Source organism: Myotis davidii, unplaced genomic scaffold, assembly GCF_000327345.1.
Source record: "Myotis davidii unplaced genomic scaffold, ASM32734v1 scaffold46, whole genome shotgun sequence".
Taxonomy (NCBI): Eukaryota; Metazoa; Chordata; class Mammalia; order Chiroptera; family Vespertilionidae; genus Myotis; species Myotis davidii.
Window position 1 is genome coordinate 1568614 of NW_006383006.1, and position 19987 is coordinate 1588600.

Genomic DNA, 19987 nt, shown 5'->3' on the forward strand with positions numbered 1-19987 from the left:
TCAGAGAGCAGAACCACAGCTCTAGATTTCAGTGTGCCTAGGCAACGCCCCAGGCCGGCCTTGAAAGCCACTAGTCCCAGAAGGACCTGGTGCCTACCCATGGTAATACCCCACTCCACCCTGCTGGTTGGACAGGTAGGACTGACTTCCTTCCACTCAGTGGAATCAGGAAATCCAGAGAAACTCAGAGACAGCACCCTGCCTAGTCCATTCATTAAAATAAGGGCTCAATTGCTCTAAACAAGACCCAGTATAATAGTTGCTTAAACAATGAAGTTTATTTATTTATCTCATAAAAGTCCAAACTTGTATTTGTGGCTCTGGTTTTCAGAGTTGTCTCCCAGCTTCCTTCCATCTACTTGCTTCCCCATCTCTAGGATGTTGCTCTTATTTACATGATCCAAAATGCCCACATGTGACCAGTTAAAAATTGATTACTATGAGAAGAAAAAAAAAAGGAAAATTGCTTTGAGGACAACCACCAGTTTCTGATTCACTATAGCAACAAAAGTCCAGGCCTGCAGCGTGAAGCCTAAGGAATAAAAAAGCAGTCTCGTCATTTGTGAGCAATAAAAGAGTTTTCATACACTCAAGAGAACAATGTTTAAAATCAGACTTTCGGAGCTCAGAGCATTGGACACCAACAACTCCATAGTTTCTGTGCAAAGACGTGGAAAAATCCAGTCAGGGGGTTTGTCTATCCTGAGCAACAAAGCACACGTTATATATAAATTCGGTGGTACTGATTGCGGTCAATTTTCTTCAAACAAACTGGGCAATTTTTAGTATTTCTAAGGAAAGTGCAGAGGCACTGACTACAGAAGATGTGGCCACATGCTGTAGAATAGATATGCCGTCTACTCAATTCAATCTCAAAGTACCCGTCCATACAAATCCGGCACTGGACATAACCAGGTAGTGCGCACCTAAAAGTTTCTTTTTCCAGGGCATATACATCTCTGTCTCTCATCACCCGCTTCTTTTCGCTCAGCACACAGATGCTAGTTTGTCCTTGGAGTGACCTTTTGTTTCTCCTTGGCCTCCTCCTTTCCTCAGTAGTCACAACAGAGTCATGGTGAGTTAGGTCAATCACTGCAGGTTCGAGAGAGTCAGAGGTGAGGTCAACCACTTCCTCACTTTCTCCGAGTTCTATCAGTTCCGATTCCAAGACCACCTCAGGAATTGGGTCTCCTCCCCGAGCTGTACAAAATTCTCCAGCTTGTCTAGAATTCACCACACTACCATAGCATGTACTTGCATTCATTGTGCTTTTTGGATCCAGGCCTCAGTTTACAGTGAATGTTAGAAGTCCTCAGCGTCTCACAGATGATGGTCAGTCACTCTCTGACTTACATAAGAATTTAAAGTCCAGATTTTCAAGTCTATCTGACCACTGATCCTGGTTCCAGTCCTGGCTCCACCTCCACAACGGCTGTGTTCCCACGGGGGTGAGGGGGGGTGATGCTTCTGGGAGCCACTTATAAAACTGAATGGTGTGTAACTGAAAAATGAGAAAAAAGTAAACTTTATTAATAGTTAAAATAAGATTGACAGTAGTAAAAAATGTAAAGATATATAGCGAAAATGCATATCAAACATTTTTGATAGTTATGCATTTAAACAAAGCTTAAGCTTTGTGTCCCTCCTTATTCCATGTCCTGACGGTAGGGGGAGAAGGGCACACAATCATAAACACCAAAAAAGGGTCACGACTTCACTCAAGAGCCATTAGGAGAAATTCCAGGATACACCTTTTTACAAAGTAAAAAGGGAGAAGCCCAAAAGTTCTGTGCATATTTGAGTTTCTAATAGCAACTAAGAAATGAATCATTGAGTTCATGTACAAAAGCTTCATCTTGCCCAGAATCATCTTTCTAACAGAGGCAGCAAGTGGAGTTTTGAAGAGTTTTAGCCCAGATTCTGTTCTAGGAAAGAGGGAATGGAGTTCAAGCACTCATCACAGAGAGTTTGGTTTGAGTCTACTCTCTGTGGCTTTTGGGTACATGACCTAGATGGTTAAAGTTCTCAAAACTTTATGAAAGCTCTATAAATTATTTTGTAATTTTAAAATAATGTATCACTAAGTCATTAAGAAAAGGCAAATATTTAAAGCCAGAATGAAATACCATTTCACAGCGAGTAGGATGGCAATAATATAAAAGATAATAAGTGTTGGCAAGAATACAGAAAAATTGGAACTCTCATACACTGCTGATGGGAATGTAAAATGGTGTGATAGCTTTGGAAAACAGTTTGGAAGTTCCTCAAAATGTTAAACATAGAGTTACCAGATGACCCAGCAATTCCACTCCTAGGTTTATACCCAAGAGAATTGAAAGCATAGGTTCACGTGGAAAACTTGTATATGAATATTGACAACAGCATTATTTATAATAATGGAAAGTGGAAACAACTCAAATGCCCATTAACTGATGAATGGATAAACAAAATGTGGCATATCCAGACAATGGAGAATTATTTAGCACAAAAAAGAATAAAATGCTGATACTTGCTGTAGTATGGGTGACATTTGAAAACTTCATATTAAGTGACAAGTCAATCACAAAGACCACGTACTGTATGCTTCCGTTTATATGAAATGTCAATAATCGGCAAATCCATGGGGAGAAATGGGAGTGACTGCTAATGGATATAGGGTTTCTTTTGGGGTTGATGTAAATGTTCTAAAATTGAGATGAGCCCTAGATAGGTGGCTCAGTTGGTTGGAGTGTCCTCCCATTCACCAGAAGGTTGCGGGCATGTATGGGAGGCAACCAATCAATGTTTTCTCTCACATGGATGTTTCTCTCTCCCCCCCCCCTTTCCTCTTTTTCTGAAAAACAAAAACAAATAAATAAAATTGAAGTGATGGTTACACAACATTGTGAATATATTAAAAACCAACTGGATTATATACTTATATAGGTAAATTGTATAGTTTGTGAATTATATCTCAATAAGGCTTTTGCCAAAATAAACACATAAGCTGTCATAGAAATGTTATACAAAACAGCTGACACAATCTGGATTGAGACACAAGTCTTAGACCCCAGGGAAGGCCTGCATGGCAGCCTCACAAACTCAACGGCCTAAAGTAACCACATAGGATGGTCTGAAATTAAAACTGTTTAACCAAAAGCAGTTTGTGGCAGATAGTCATGTCCTAGGCTAGACTCTTACCTGACAAAAGTCAACCTTTACCTTAATTAAGCCTGTCTACTGTCTTTTTGCATCTTCCATAACATACCTTTGGAATGTCAGGGTAAGGTCCGGGTTTCCAGACCCCTCAGGGCACAGCCAATGCACCAGGGCGGGGGACCACAAATCCTCTCATTGTTATTGTGACCACGTTCATTGCAGACCATTAACTATCCTTACCCACCTATGTAAAAGATGTGTCCATCATTTTACTTTCAATCCAGTCCCAGAAGTCCCCCCACTTGCTTTATCCTACCTCCCTAATCTATCACCAATGGATTTCATGTAACCCATTTATGCCTCCTCTTTTCATTATAATGTTTTTTTAAAAAAGATGCAAAACTGCCGTTCTCTGGACCATTTTCTCAATCCGTAGAGATTTTGCTTCTCAGCAATTGTTGACAGATTGGCTCAAATGAACTCACAAAAATTCTCTACAGGTTTGACTGTTTCTTATGCTGACACTCTCAGCTACCTATGTGTTGGCCTTTCCTGACCCATCCGCCTCTCCCCCTTCTCATGCGCCCAGGGAAAGCGAACCCTCTGGGAGCAGGCTGGGCAGCCCGGGAAGCTGTGCCCACCACCCCCAATCCCACTCACGTGCCCAGCGGCTCATCAAAAACCTATATATTTTGTGCTGTTCCTCTCCCCCTACCCAGGTAGCTATCCAGCCGTGTGCCACACTCCGGCCTCTCCGTGGCTTCCTTCTCTGATCCCAAAGGAGCCTGAACGAGCTGAACCTGGGCGGGGATGACCGGAGTCAAAGGGCCAGGAAGAACCGGCAGGTAAAGAGAAAGATGCAGCCCTAACCGGTTTGGCTCAGCGTCGGCCTGCGGACTGAAGGATCCCAGGTTTGATTCGGGTCAAGGGCAGGTACCTTGGTTGCGGGCACATCCCCAGTAGGAGGTGGACAGGAGGCAGCTGATCAATGTTTCTAACTCTATTCCTCTCCCTTCCTCTCTGTAAAAAAATCAATAAAATACACTTTTTTAAAAAGAGAGAGAGAAAGATGCAGTGGGAGAGGGTGACGCGGGAGGGGGTACACACCTTGAACGCGCCCAGGCTGGCAGCAGTGCCCAGCGAAGAACAGAGCCCAAGTCACCTAGGGAGGCGTCGCGGCACTTACTCCCACCAACCGGGCGGCGGAAAGCACGGGGGTGTTCCCCTTTTTAACTCGCTATTTTAGTTTTTCAACGGCCCAATCAAAACTCGAGCCCGGCGTGCTCGTCACTGGTCTCTGGTCAAAAAGTGCTGTTATAGGTTAGAAAACGGGACTTTCCAGTCCTAAGTTTCCTGTTTCTCCAAAGCCTCATGCTTTCTGAGAAACGGGAAGGGCGGGGTTGTTGTGTTTGGGGTTGTCCCGCCTCCTCTTTAGTCATTAGATCAGCAACTGTAAAGGGTGGTTGTCAATTAAGGCAGTATGTTTCTTAAAGAGAAATTTGGTAAATTAATAAGACTTGCTTTTGGTTGTTTCAATAATGGGGTCACTGCAGATATTAAAGCAGCGGTTCTCAACCTGTGAGTCGCGACCCCTTTGGCGGTCAAACGACCCTTTCACAGGGGTCGCCTAAGACCATCCTGCATATCAGATATTTACATTATGATTCGTAACAGTAGCAACATTATAGTTATGAAGTGGCAACGAAAATAATTTTATGATTGGGTCACAACATGAGGAACTGTATTTAAAGGGACAGAAGGTTGAGAACCACTGTATTAGAGGCTGAAGGACAGGAGTCCCACCCTACACACACATACACACACACACATATGAAAAACCTGCTTATAATCTGGGCTTTACAATCACATGTAAAAACATGCTTGATTTCTCAATTATTTTAATTTATTCCTTGAATATTTATCGACTACTATGCCAGGCCCATACACACTGAATTTTTCAGAAATGCAACTACCAAGTTTTGTTTGTTGTTCAAGTTTTAAAGATATTCACCATTCAGAGAATCACACCACAACCAGCAATACCATATCTGAATCTGAGCCATCAATATAGTGCAACTTTCAGTCTTCAAGGTCATGGTTCTATTAACCAAAGAAGAGATTTAGACTATAATAACAAACAAAAAGCACTTCTTTGAGCAAAGGATTGCAATCCAAGAGACATAGATTCAGGTAGCAACTCAAACTGCACTTTGGAGAGAACAAAGAAAGGCAGGGTCCATAAAGGCAAAAACCACAAAATGCAAATGAATGCTTACTGGCTAGGTTCGCAGGGATTGGCTAGTTCCAGTATGCAAACGACAGAGACAGAAAGTCCAAGTAGCAGTTGTTTCAAGATGTTTTTGACTGCTAACCTAAAAATAAAAGGCCTTTCATAGTGAGTGGCAACAAGCATATCTTTGAGATTAAAAAAAAAAAATCAAGAGCCCTGATTCAGGCAGAAATCCAAATAGTGTTCCAATTAAGAGAACAAAGGCAAGCTGGCTGGTGTGGCCCAGTTGGTTGAGTGTCGTCTGCTACACTGTCAGTCCACAGGTTCAATTCCCAGTTGGGGAACATGCCCAAGTTGTGGGCTTTATCCCCAATGGGGTGCATGCAGGAGGCAGCAGATCAATGTTTCTCTCTCATTGTTGTTTCTCTCTCCCTCTCCTTTCCTCTCTCTCTCAAATCAATTTTTTAAAAAGTGAAACTTCTCTCTGTATAACTGATTTCTCAATAAAAGCCTTTTTAAAAAAGAAAAGAAAGAAAAACCATTTTCAGAAACCCTGAGACTGCCAAAAAAAAAAAAAAGCTCTTCTTACAGATTAACCTTTGGAGGAATTGCCCAGAGTGAGGACCAGCTTTTACTTAAGCCCCTTAGAGAAAGGAATTCTACCCAAACAGCTTGTGGGGTTTTCTTTCCCCCCAGTTAAGCGCCAAGAAGTTTTCCCTTGTATCTATCTCCTTGCTGTGGTTTTAGATTATTTTACATTCTCATGAGTTATGAAAATGAAGAACCACTGGAAGTAAAAGCAGATACCTATTGCTTTACATTTTACAGTGCCCTTCTTACCACCTTCCCCTTGTCAGAACATCCCTGGTACAGGGCCTGACATAGACTAGAATTCCATATTCATTGATCAAATGATTAAATGAATAAACATTATGATGTAGGCATAATTATCCCATTTTATGAATATGATGATGAAGAGTCAAGCGAGGAGTATGACTTTTCCCATTCCTTTTGTGGAATTAGAATTCAAACTCAGGTCTGAGTTCAGAGGCATTCACACTTCAATGCTAGCGCCTTAGAAACTTGGAACTTTTAAAGGAAGTTTGGGATGGCATGTGTTGTGAGCTCAGTAAATGTTCCTATCAGAGGTGTTAACAGGAAACTCATAGTAGCAGACTGATCCCATCACCAGCTCTTTTCATATTTTGCTGCCAACAACTAGCACCTGCACATTATCTCTAGCCCTCAGATTACCCGCAGGCACTGAAGTGAACTGGAAGTACCTGGGAGTTTTACATTTCACCCACTTCACCTGGGCAGCCTGTCGCCTAAGACAGGAAAACCCAGCTCCTTCGCTTCGAGACAAAACAAACTCTGAGGTTTGTTCTTGTTCTAGAGCTCACCCTGAGAACAGGCTGAGTGTGGCACTTCTGAAATCACACCCTCACTTGGCTTCTTCCCATTCTGTACCCTTTACCCCCCACTCCCTTATTGGTTTCTCCTGCAAGCCCTTTCTCAGTAAGTCACTTGCCTCCGAATCCTTGGCTCAGGCCTGCTGCTGTGAGAACTCTACCTGAGACACTCACTGACTCTTCAGGTGATAAAAATGGCATGCACACCTGCCATCTGTTTCCTAGCGACAGATACCGAGGAAACCACTTCAGAGAGCACTATGGCATTGTGTGTCACCAGGAGTCCTCTCTGTTTGTCTAAGTGAAAACAGAAAGAACAGGAAGTGGCCCATGGGGAAAGGGGGAGCCTGAACATCATCAGTTAGGCCTGGGTGCTACAGAGATAAAAGTATCTCTTCAGTTTCATAGACTTTTTAATTATCTCTATTGTGGAGGACCACAGAAGACAAATAGCTGTGCATCCAACTAATGAGAGAAGGTGTATGGAATTTAGTGCATAGGAACTGCTTAATACATGGTCAAACTGTTATTTTTTAATTACGTTTACTAGGAGTGTTTTTTGTTTTTGTTTTCTATCAGCCCTTCTTGTAGTTCTCCAAAGTGTCAGAATAGTTTGGTTTTTTAAAAAAATACTTTTATTGATTTCAGAGAGGAAGGGAGAGGGAGATAGAAACATCAATGATGAGAGAGAATCATTGATTGGCTGCCTACACACACACACACACATACACACACACACGCTACTGGGGATCCAGCTGGAAACCAGGCGGGTATAAGCCCTGACCAGGAATCCAACCTATAACTCTTAGTTCATAGGTCGACACTCAACCACCGAGTCACGCCAGCCGGCCCCTTTTTAATATTTACATTCTGAGCGCTAGGACATTCCTGAGGTTTCATACTTGTTTTTTGTTTTGTAAGAGAAATGAATTACACCTCTGGGGTCTTTATGGTTAACTGCTCTCTTGGTCCCAGAAGGAGCCTTCCTCTCTTGGGTGTGTCATGTAGCAGGCGATGGGGGGAGTGCTGGTCACACCCCATGTCTGTGATGCACACAGCAAAGAGAGAATCTGCTGGGGTAGATTTCTGAGGAGTGAGGAGAGCTCAATAAAATGTTGGTTTCCATAAAAATAAATAAATAAATGCCATCGTATAAAATGGAGAGTGATGGGCACACTGAGAAAATCCAGTGGGGTCCAAAAGGTGGTAATCTCTGTTGTAAGAGATTGCAAACATTTATGATATTTTTCTTTACTTTCATTATTTGATGAGGACAATTTTAAAACAATTTTACAATAAATTTTCTAAAAGAAAAGTTTTATATATTAATTAGCCAAATAATTCTTCAAATAATCAATTTGCTTCAAGTTGAGAAACAGCTTGCCTTCTGCCTGGGAGAGTGGGAGAGTCTTACGGTTTCCAGCCTCCTTCCATTTGGCCAGGCCATGGTAGGCGATGGTTGGCTCAGCTCCTACATTCCCTAGTATATAGAAGGGCAGAACATGGGCCACACTGATGGCCATGGGGAGCAGCAGGAGGGAAATACCACTGCTTAAGATATGAGCCTGAACTGTTTCACCATCACTCCTCCACTCCCAACCCTCCCCCAATCCCTTCCCCCATACACACACACACACAGGAAAATGCTCACTGATACTCAGCCAAATGGCTGTTAGCAAATTAATTTCCTTACAGACTAGTCAGCTTCCTTTTCTTTGTTTACCCTTCTCCTTGAGTAGCCACTAACAGTAATTTAGGACATGACTTTACAGATCTGCTTTTGTGTATGATACAAGTATATAATTCATGACATTTTTCTAGAAGTTACTTTTTTATTTCAGCAATATAGCATGGTTATTTTTCTGTCATTATGTAAGGTCTAACTCTTTATTATCAACATTGAGATTTTTGTTTAATTTGCATTGAACAATTGTATTTAATGAGCACAGTTAAGCCCCAGTATTCCTCCTCTCTGATCAGTTCCTAGTTCTGAAATGGGCAACTGAGGCATATGGTCCAGAGGAGTATTACATGGGACCATTAGCCAGCAAACAAGCTTTTCACAAAATAGTTCTGTTGAATGACATGGGACAGGAAGTCCTTTATGATTTAACTCAATGGGTCTCAACCTTGGCTACACATTAGAACCATCTAGAGGTTTTTTTTAAAAACCCACAATATTGTGAAAACTTATGTCCACACAAAAGCCTGCACGTGATATTTGTATCATCTTTATTCATAATTGCTAAATTTTGGAACCATTATGTTCTTCATTAGTTGAGTGGATAGACTGAGGTACACCCAGACAATGGCATGTTATTTAACACTAAAAAGTAATGCACTATCAAGTCATGAAAAGACATGAATGAACCGTAAGTGCATATTACTAACTGAAAGAAGCCAATTTGAAAAGGCTACATACTGCATGAGTCCAACTATATGACGTTCTGGATAAGGCAAAACTGAGGAAGGTAACAAAATCAATGGTTGCTTCAAGTTGTGGGGGCGAGAAGGAGGAATGAATGTTGGGAGCACAGAGGATGTTTAGGACTGTGAAATACTCTGTATAATACCATAATGATGGATGCATGTCATTATACACTTGTCCAAACCCATAGAACATACAACACACCAAGAGTGAACCATACTGTAAACTATGACTTTGGTGCTAATGATACATCAATGTAGGGTCATCAGTTGTAACAAATGTACCACTCTGGTCAGGGATGTTGACAATGGGGGAGGCTATGGTTGGTGGGGGGCAGGGATTATATGGAAAATCTCTGCACCTTCCTCTCAATTTTGCTGTTTTCCTAAAACTGCTCTAAAAACATAAGGACTTAATTTAAGATAATAATAATACTGTTGTGTGTCTGGGCTCCACCCTTAGAGACTGGTTTAGTTGCTCTGGATTGGAACCTAGAAAGCTGGGGTTTTTTAATGGGCTCTAGTTTTTTTTTAGAGCTGGTATGTGTGTTTTTTTTAAAAATATATTTTTATTAATTTCAGAGAGGAAGGGGAGGGAGAGAAAGAGAAACATTAATGATGAGAGAGAATCATTGATAGGCTGCCTCCTACATGCCCCCTCCTGGGGATCGAGCTCTCAACCTGGGCATGTGCCCTGACTGGGAATCAAACCATGACCACATGGTTCATAGGTCGACACTGAACCACTGAGCTGTACTGGCCAGGCAAGAGCTGGTATGTTTTAATAAGTAGCACAGATAATTCTACTGTGCATCAGGGGTGAAAAGTTATTGGTCTAAGTCACCCTTCAATTTTCTCAACTAAGTTCCTACAGATCTTCTCTCAGATACCCTTGCTCTGCTCTTTGAAATAACCCACATCTGTCATACCTCTATACATCTCGTAATTTTCCCCCCTGCCTGACCACCCCAGGCCTCCCTCACCAACAGGGAGAACCACTTTCCATCAAGTCTCAGCTCCAGCAAATAAATGGCTTCCCTAACACCTACCTAAAGTTTTTGTTGTTCCCTGAGAACACTTTCCTACGACCTAGTTCTTCGGGCTTTCCTATGCTGCCTATACTCTTTATCAGGACGCATTAATTATTTGAGTGCATGTCTGCCACTCCACTAAGCTGAGCAATTTGAGAGCAGTGTTGTGTTTTATTCATCTTGTCAGTACCTAGCACTAGCTAACTGAAATTTTTGGTCAAATAAAAAAGTGCACCAAGAGGGTCATCATGTATAAACTATGCCTTGAAATTGAAAAGTCTAGTAATTTTCATTCCAAGTTTATCTACTGCTTCCTAAAATATGAAATTCTCCAGACACTCTTGTTCCCTCTTTGAGTATAGACATTCCGGAGGTCTTGGCCGAGGGAACAGAACTCTGACTAAAAGATGCAAGCCTGGTCTTTAGCAGACAGGTGTGTCCCTCTGACTAAGTCATTTAATTTCTCTGGGATCCTGTTCCTCATCTGTAAAATGCAGATCACTGAGGCCCCTTCCTCCATGAACCAAACCCTATAGAACAGGGATTTACACTCTTCTTCAAGTGACACTTGAAGATTGTTTCCCTGTTTGAAAACAAAAAGGTAAGAGAGGGAGAGAGATATAAGAAACTGAACACCTCAAGTTTTACCATAGTTTTATTTAATGAAGCAAAAATATCAAAATATTTGCAACATTGATTAAAGGTAAATTTTCTATGAAAATCCTCTCATAATGGTAATCTTGGACATAAGAATTCTCCCCTCCCTGTCCTAAGCCGCCAGCGACCTTCTGCCCAGATAGGTCAGCCAGGAAGACATAAAACCCAAAGTGAAATTTTAAAGCAGGTGATGTTTGTGTTAAATTCAGTGCGTTGCCCCTTAATTTGTGTGCATAAAGCATAATAATGTATATGCATTAAAAAGAAAACAGAATTTTGAATTAGTTTAATCCAAATGAGGCAGGCATCTTCAAACCTGAAGGGAGAGGGAGGAAAGTCTTGTTAGCAAGTATACTTATTTCGTTTGGATTACAGATCACACCACCCAACTTGTCTAACTTTTGCTGTGTGCGACACCATTTGTAAAGGAAGTAGCTGCAGACAACTTTCCAGACCCATTACAAAGAGCGTTTCCCTTTAGTTTATCCCATTGGTTCTCCCACAACCTCAGCGAAAGGAATTGCCGGCACCACAGTTCAGATTCTGGCTCTATCATTCAGCTACTGGGTGACTCTGGTCAGGTCACCCAGCTTCTTTAATGCTCTCTTGAATTAATTTCCTTGTCCTAAAACATAACAGGGCATGTGAAGAGGCTTTTCTACTCTGTCCAAAGAGGCAGAGAAGTCCAGTTCCTCCCTCTTTCATGCTGCTGAAGATCCTTGTAGTTACATCCATTTTAGTGTCTTTACATTATTATAACAGTGTTTCTCTTTCTCTCCTCTATCGGACTGGGAGCCTCTAGGGGGCAAACACGGTGCCCACAGCGAAGGCTCAACAGGAGACAAAGGAATGGGACATCTTCAGAACCATGCCATGCCTCTCTTCTGACTGAGTAATAATGCAACTGCTATGCAAGAGAAGAGAGTGGTTCGTTTTTGAAGGCCCAGAGATAGTCCCTGTGGAAATGGCAGAAAAAAAGAGCAAACCCTTGCAGGTGGTGTGTGTTTGCTCTATCCTGTCACAGCACACCAGCAGCTCCCCTGACTTCCCTTAGAGGGCCGGTGATGCGCGCAGAGCCACAGCGGGGGCTACACACCTCCCTCAGGCCACTCCACAGAAAAGGGAATGTGACCCTGCAGGATTCTTCTCTGCCTGCTGACATGCCACCCCAATGAATGTCCTCCATAGACCAAGGGTTATCAGATGAAGGCTACCTGGAAATAGTCCCCAGGATAATGGAACAAAACAAAAAAGAAACTTAAAAAATTAAAGTTAGAAACATACCTCCATGATGCTGGTTACTTGTCCTTATCTATGGAAAAGAAAACAGGGAAAGAAAAAGGAAAACAATAAGTTTTACTTTTAAAATACTATGTATTAACAAATGCCTGACAGAATAGCCTGCTGTCCTTAACCATGAGTACCTTGTTTAGAACGACCTAGTTGGACCCAACTCTGCCTACTAGCCTAGATCCCAACCCAGTCAGAGTGCTGCTGGGGGAGTCCAGGATTGCGGGGAGCTAGCGGAGCAAGACTTAGAAAGCTTCCCTGAGACTCTGGTTGGTCCTCAGTCTCCCTGAGGCTGTCAGGAAAGCCTAAGGAAGCCAGCAGGTAAGAAATGTTGGAAGTGAGTATGCATTTGTGCAAGTGCTACTGCTGCTCCTTACTGTTGCCTCGGGAAAACTACCATTTCCAGGACCATGCTACAGAAGGTGCCACTTATCAGAGCTTTAATAATGTTTCCTGACAATCCCGGTATGCATTTTTAAAAAATATCAAAGCAGCCTTATGCTGTGTCTCTACTCCGACACAACTGTTAGCAGCGAAGGAAAGAACTTGAAAACTTACCCCATTTAACTTTCATAGGCTCAGAAAGAGAAGTATGGTTCACGATGCAGCTGTACTCAACTCCTGCGCTGGGAGTGAAGTTGGCGTGCACCAGAAGATAGAAAGACCAGTCCTTGCTGAAAGACAGGTCTGATTTCTCCACTGGCAACTTTTCGCCATTCTTCATCAAATCAATTTCAATCTCAGGTGGATGGAACCCAGACACATAGCAGTTCAGGAAATTTGGCTTTCCATTCTCTGGTGGATGCCGCGAGTAAACCTGCACCTTCGGTTTCCCTGAGGAACATCAGAGAAAGACAAATGAAAATTGCACAGTATTTCACTTGGGGCTACCTTGGTCAAAAGCTAGATCAGGCACCAAGTGTTTAAATGTGATCACTTATTCTCCCAGTTCAATTTCCACTTTTCCCAAAGGCTACCTCCATTTTGAAGGATAAACTTTGACCTCGTATCTTTCCCACAGAATTCCCCCACACATGCCTTTTTGGCTTTTTCTAGCAGACTTCTAATAGTATCTTCTTTTGTCACTGGAAATTGTGCCAAATCTTTAAGAACCTTTCTGTGGAGGCTCTCAAGAACTTTTTTTAACTATGAAAATGGATATTTAATCAAAATGAGAAAATAAATCATAACAACTAGCAATTTTTTTGTTGTTAATCCTCACCCGAGGATATTTTTCTGTTGATTTTTAGGGAGAGTAGAAGAGAGAGGGAAAGGCAGAGAGAAACATCAATGTGAGAGAAACACATCAACTGGTTGTCTTCTACATGAGCCCCGAATAAGGCCCCAGTGTATAGGACCCTGCAACCAAGGTACATGCCCTTGACCGAATTCGAACCCAGCACCCTTTGGTCTGCAGGCTGAGGCTCTATCCACTGAGCCAAACCGGCTAGGGCACAAATAGCAATTTTTAAAAGCTGACACATAGAAAAGCTGATCCCAAAATCCAGAAAGGGTAATACATTATTTTTATCAATTTGTTGCCTAATAGTGCTCTAGAGCACCTTAAAAAAAATATTTCTTTATTGATTTCAGAAAGGAAAGGAGAGGGAGAGGGAGAGAAACATCAATGATGAGAGAATCATTGATCAGCTGCCTCCTGCACGCCTGCCTCCTACATGCCCCCTACTGGGGATCAAGCCCACACCCCAGACTTCTGCCCTTGACCGGAATCCAACCCTTCAGCTCACAGGCAGACACTCTATCCACAGAGCCAACCAGCTAGGGCTAGAGCACATTTTTTTTTTACTGTATTGTCTTTGATCACTTCTTTATCTGGCAATTATTTCAATGGCTTCTTAGCACCCATAAAATCCCTGAACACGTCATTTAGAAGTCCACATGATTTGGTCCTAACCTACTTTTCAAACTTCATTTTTCACCTCACACACCCTTCATAGAATCCACATAAAGAAAAAAAAAACTCATGTTACATCTTTCTTTTTTTATTCCTGCTCCTGCCTAGATCGACACCCATCTGACTTCTCTATGTGTAGTGTCTAGTAAAGTGGCTCTGTAAATGGCGGATGTTATTATTACTAGTTGCTCAGATTACTAAAAGAGTCAACCCAAAGTATGTTTTTACAAAACTCAACCACTACATCCTGCCCAGAGTTTATACACTGAGCCCCTATCTGCTTTTGTACCTGATGTCATGGCTACAAGGTTTATATGTCGAAGCTGGCAAATAGCTTAAATGAGTGAGAACAATAGGAAACAATGGCTGCGTTAGAAAACCGGATAGGGTGAGGACTCTGACAAATGGGGGAGAACATTCTCTCCATTATGACCAAGTAGAGTAATGCATGAAAATGGGATTTGCATTTTAATCGGCACCCTGAAATGATTTCTATAGCTAGCGGGGTTCAAAATACATTGCATAATGCTGCAGGACAGTGGTTTCCAAAAGGGGGATGCATGACTTAGGGGGATACATCCCCGGAGGTGCAGAAATAAAGTATAAAGTCTATTTCTATATTTTTCATCCAGATGAAGAGAGGTGTTCTGCTAGTAAATATACAGACTGACACTAATGCATGAGTCCAATTAAAATACATATGCCCTGGCTGGGGTGGCTCAGTTGGTTGAGCGCCATCTGTGCACCCAGAGATTGCTCACTGATTCCTGATCAGGGCACATGCGGGGTTGCAGGCTCAATCCCCGGTAGGGGGCGTTCAGGAGGCACTCAATCAATGTTTCTCTCTCACGTTGATGTTTTTCTCCCTCTCCTTTTCTCTCTCTCTAAAAATCAATAAAGATATTTTTAAAAATAAAATACATATATACATTCAGGGTTCATGATTACTTCAGAGCAGCTGCTCTCCAGGTCCAGAAGGTGGTGGGGAAGAGGAGAAGTACCAGGCCACTCTGAACGTACTTATCTGCCTAGAAACACTCTATCATCGAAGGGAAGGTCACCAGGAAAAAAAATATCAAAAGCCCATAAGAGCTCTAGCCGGTTTGGCTCAGTGAATAGAGCCTCAGCCTGCGGACTGAAGAGTCCCTGGTTCAATTTCCCTCAAGGGCACATGCCGGAGTTGCAGGCTCCATCCCCAGTAGGGGGCGTGTGGGAGGTAGCCGATCAATGATTCTCTTTCATCATTAATGTTTCTTACTGATGTTTCTATCTCTCCCTTCCTCTCTGAAGTCAATACAAATACATTAAAAAAAAAGTAAGCCCACAAGAGCTGGACTGAGTATCCTAAATGAAGCCCTGGTTTATTTCCATAAAGTTAAAAGTGAAGATAAATCAAAATGCTCTTTGTATTTGAGCTTCTAATGCTTAGAATATAATAAATGCCACAGGAGTAAAAGCAGGGTTCATCTGGCCTGGAATTCTCACTTTGAGGGAACTGGGTGGGGTTTTGCAAAATCATCATGAAAATCTCTTTTAAGAAGGGGGCCAGTATCAGCCAGGCCTGCATTTGAATCTGGACCCAGCCTCTTATTAAAAGATTAACTTATGCTAACAGTGAAGCAAACAAAACCCACACATGGGCCGAAGCCGGTTTGGCTCAGTGGATAGAGCGTCGGCCTGCGAACTGAAAGGTCCTGGGTTCGATTCCGGTCAAGGGAATGTACCTTGGTTGCAGGCATATCCCCAGTAGGAGGTGTGCAGGAGGCAGCTGATCGATGTTTCTCTCTCATCGATGTTTCTGACTCTCTAGCTCTCTCCCTTCCTCTCTGTAAAAAAATCAATAAAATATATTTTTTAAAAAAAAACGCACACATGGGACAGAGCAGAAAATTAACCTCCGGAGGCAATCACCATTACCTATGTCTTGTGTATCTTGCAAAAATGATCTACACAGGGCATATATCAGTTTGGAAATTTTTGTTATTTTTCGAAAGGCTTCTACAGTCAGCAGCAAATAATAGTGACCACAGACATCATGCTTTATTTTGTAAGTAAATTATAAATTAAATACATTTTTCTCATGATCAAAAGACCACACTTCACAAAGGCCTTTATGAGGGGGAAATGAGAGGGTCCAGTATATTACAGGGCATTTGGAACGTGCTGGATGTCCTGGTGTCCCACCAGACAGCTGGGTAGCCACTCCGATTGCCCTTATCACTGGTTTTATAACCGCTATAACTGACTAACCTTGGCTTTATCAAAACTGAAAGTAGAAGCTGAGTTAGGTCATCTTGGAAAGCACCAGGCAAGGAGCCAAAGAGAGAGCCCTCTGGAAAGCAAAGGCAACAGGGGCCCACGGCCGCCCAGCTCGACGATCTCACACCTAAACGAGGCGGTTCTGAAAAACGCAGGAATTACAGCCCAAAGGCTTCCACCTCCGCATCATGCTCCAGTCAGGAGGGACTGTCCGCCATGAATCCCCTGTGTTTAAGTCACTCAAACTCTAGCCGCCTCAGTTTCCTCCTCGGTGAAATGCTAATAACCTTCGTATTAACATCGTAGCTGCCTTGAGACCTTTAAGGACAGAAAGCACGCAGCGTCCCCCCCGCACACAGTGAGTTGTCAAAAACAGGAAGCGCTTTAGGACGATAACAAACGACATGTAATGGGAGTGAGTGAGTTAACAGCGATGTGAAAGCGCTCGGGGACACCCCGAAGCATTCGCCAGACCCGCCAAGGTCTGAGTCCACGTCCATGGGAAAGTGCGAGGGGACAGGTGAAGCGGCCAGGCGCCGGGAGGGAGCCGGAGCCCAGCGGCTCCCGGCGAAGCAGAGCTGCTGTGGGCAGACTGACACCCCGCGTGCCTCCCCCAGAGGCCTGTCCCCACCCATCAGTCCCCAGCTCGGCGCCACGAAACCAGCCTGCCCGCCTTCCGCTAGTAAGTACCCCCCCGCCCCGTCCCGTGGCCAAAAAGAGCACTTGGGGAGCCCGGGTGGTGCAGAGAGAGTGCCAACGCGGGCGAGGAAGGGTCCGCAGAGGAGAAGAGGAGGAGAGGGCACTCACGATGTTCGGCGTTCAGGCCAGACAGACAGAGCAGCCCGAGCAGGACCACGGCCACGGGTACAGCCATTGCCACCACTCGAGTGAGAGTAGCAAAATGAGGGCGCGACCTCGCGTCTCGGCTTATATCCCCCGAGTGAACCGCCAATCAGAACCCTGCCCGTCACCAGTTTCCTAGCTGGAGGTGCTGGACCAGGTTAGGAATGGGACTCGCATTTTCAGTTTCAGTTTCCTATAAAGCCTCGTGATTTTTTGAAAGAAGGCATGGATTGGACGGGGTGGGTTCGCTGTCTGTAAAAGGGCGCCCTCCGATCTTGGGTGTGTCCCGAGCCTGGGACGCTGACCGCCCGTCCTCGAACTTGAGCCTGGACCGCACCTTTGTCCAGTGCCCTCGCTTTCCCAACCCAGCCCGAGATGCTGATCACTTGCTTACCTTTCGTAACCAGTTAGGAGCCTGGAACCTGCGGTGTTCATTTGGAAAAAAAATTTTAAAAAATGGAAGCCCAGAAAGATTCAGTGTTCGGCTAGAGGATGAACGGAGCCGGGCAGGACAAGAACTAGTGTTAATAATTACAGCCTGGAATACACTGTAGGTTCCTGGATGTGCGGGGCGAGAAGAATAGCCCAGGGACCTCGAGGAGCTCAGAGAACTGTTTGGCGTGAAGCGGGACCTCCTGGCCTCCTGAACCCCTTAGGGGAATAGATTCTTTTTGTAAAGCTCCTTGCCAACGAATTTTCTGTATCTTCCCCGTTGCTGTTTAGGGTGATTGTTGCTTTGTGGGGGAAACGACCACTGATAGTAACTGCTTTGAACTTGAGCGTGTAACAGACCTCTTTAGGTGCCTTAGAATGGGGCTTGGCACGAGGTAAGTATTCGGTGAACGGAATGAGTGAATGAACGAAGCAAAAACGGAGCGAACACCTTAATAAACTCTAGGAGGTTGAAATTGCCTCACTCATTTTTATGGATGAGGGAAGACGGAGGCTAAGAGACTAGTATTCAAACTCTGGCCTGATTCCATTGGCCTTCATGCTTCCAACACTTAGAAGACAACGGCCATGGCAATTTTAGTGAGAATTTAAATTGCTCCCAGCCAAAGAGGTTGGGAGCAAACCTACTGATTAGAAGAGCGAGACTATTTTAGACCGATTCTGTAAGAAAACCTAACTTCCTGCGATCACATACAAAAAGATGCTGCCAGCAAATGGCCCGGGAGCCTTCAAGCAACAGTGAGAAGAGGAAGTGAACCATGGGGGTGGGGAGGGGCAGAGACCTGGGAAATCACCGCAGTTTTCAGTTGAAGGACTTGAAGGACGTTGGATTGTGCTTCCCCAAGGAACACAACAAATGTATTCTAGATTTCTTCCACAGGTTTTTAGACCTTTTAATAATCCCTATTGTGGAAGACATGGCTAAACTAGAGAAAGTCGAATATTCTCCACAAGCCTAATGAAATGAGTTAATACACAGACAGCCTCACACGGTTCCAAACAAGTAACAAATATGTAAACTATTTAACAATTGTTTTGTCATCACTGTTGTTATTTACCTAGTTTTTCTACTATAACTATTACTCTTGAAATTAGGAAAAATTTTTGTGTATAAAGTTGTAAGTAGAGACATTCCTGCCTCTCTCATTTGTTTGTGTTTGTTTTCTAACTCATTTAAGGCTCTCAAGGCCTGAAATGTTCGTGTTGAATATTTTCCACTGACCTGGGAGTATAGGAAGAGACTGGGCCATTTTTCACCTCTAAAGTCCTTGTCTACTACAACCCAGAGAAAAACTGTATTTAAAATTTATCAAAAATAGTTTCTGACCTACTTACTTAGAAACCAACTTTAAAAGCAATAAGCCCTAACAGGTTTGGCTCAGTGGATAGATCATCGGCCTTCGGACTGAAGGGTCCCAGGTTTGATTCTGGTCCGGGGCATGTGCCTTGGTTGTGGGCACATCCCCAGTGGGAGGTGTGCAGGAGGCAGCTGATTGATGTTTCTCTCTCATCAATGTTTCTAACTATCCCTCTTCTTTCCTCTCTGTAAAAAAATCAATAAAATATATTTTTTTAAAAATTAAAAAAACCATATAGTGAAGACAGAAAGTACATGTTTCAATATTCTGTGTTTAGAGAATTCCTGTACTTTTCTTGGATTTCCATTTAGAGCATGTTTTGAATAGTGAGTGTGAAAAAGAGATATAAATTACTTTTTTTAAAAAAAAAAAAAAAGAGCACCCAATTGGGGAAAAAAGGAGACGTATGTACTACTATTTGTAGTACTTTAAACAATAAAATAAAATAAAATAAAATAAAATAAAAAAACAATAAGAGCACAATGAGATATCACCTCACACCTGTCAGAATGGCTATCATAAAAAAAAATCAACAAACAAGTGCTGGTGAAGATGCGAAGAAAAGGGAACAGCAATCCCACTTCTGAAAATATATTCTAGAAACCCCAAAACACCAATCAAAAAGAATATATGCACCCCTATGTTCACAGCAGCATTCTTTACAATAGCTAAGATTTGGAAACAGCCCAAGTGCCCATCAGTAGATAAATGGATAAAAAAGGCTGTGGAACATTTATGCTATGGAATACTATGCAGCTGTAAAAAAGAGGGCTCTCTTACCCTTTGGGACAGCATGTATGGACCTGGAAGATATTATGCTAAGTGAAATAAGCCAATCTGAGAAACACAAATATCATATGATCTCACTTATTTGTGGAATCTAATGAACAAAATGAATTGACCAACAAAGTAAGACCTGAAGCATGGAGGCATGGAACAGACTGACATACCTCGATGTGGGGTTGGGGGGAGGA

The 19987-nt window shown here is 42.9% G+C and overlaps 2 protein-coding genes and 1 long non-coding RNA gene across 3 annotated transcripts in view; 1 reads left to right on the forward strand and 2 right to left on the reverse strand.

The window, feature by feature from the left end:
• Nucleotides 1–255: 255 nt before the first annotated feature.
• Nucleotides 256–4359, reverse strand: LOC107181548. Its single transcript, XR_001512203.1, has 2 exons — nucleotides 4246–4359; nucleotides 256–1501 (listed from the first exon to the last, which is right to left on the reverse strand). It is a non-coding gene; the product is annotated as an uncharacterized LOC107181548 (long non-coding RNA).
• Nucleotides 4360–10875: 6516 nt separating this feature from the next.
• Nucleotides 10876–17275, reverse strand: B2M (beta-2-microglobulin). Its single transcript, XM_006777994.2, has 4 exons — nucleotides 17167–17275; nucleotides 12744–13019; nucleotides 12180–12207; nucleotides 10876–11211 (listed from the first exon to the last, which is right to left on the reverse strand). Exons 1-3 carry the CDS (start codon nucleotides 17231–17233, stop codon nucleotides 12194–12196), a joined length of 357 nt encoding a protein of 118 aa, XP_006778057.1. The 5' UTR covers nucleotides 17234–17275; the 3' UTR covers nucleotides 10876–11211; nucleotides 12180–12193.
• A 737-nt stretch (nucleotides 17276–18012) lies between these two features.
• LOC102772657 (tripartite motif-containing protein 60-like) overlaps nucleotides 18013–19987 on the forward strand; it is a 9482-nt gene continuing 7507 nt past the window's right edge. Inside the window, exon 1 of the mRNA XM_006778135.1 lies at nucleotides 18013–18029. Coding sequence (XP_006778198.1) covers nucleotides 18013–18029 — 17 coding nt within the window. The remainder of the gene's footprint in view (nucleotides 18030–19987) is intronic.

Excerpts from the sequence above, each read along its gene's own strand:
- B2M (XM_006777994.2), bottom strand. The coding sequence starts at position 17,233 with ATGGCTGTACCCGTGGCCGTGGTCCTGCTCGGGCTGCTCTGTCTGTCT. Across the intron at positions 13,020-17,166 it reads TGGCCTGAACGCCGAACATC|GGAAACCGAAGGTGCAGGTT; the intron begins GTGAGTGCCCTC and ends GATGTTCCTCAG.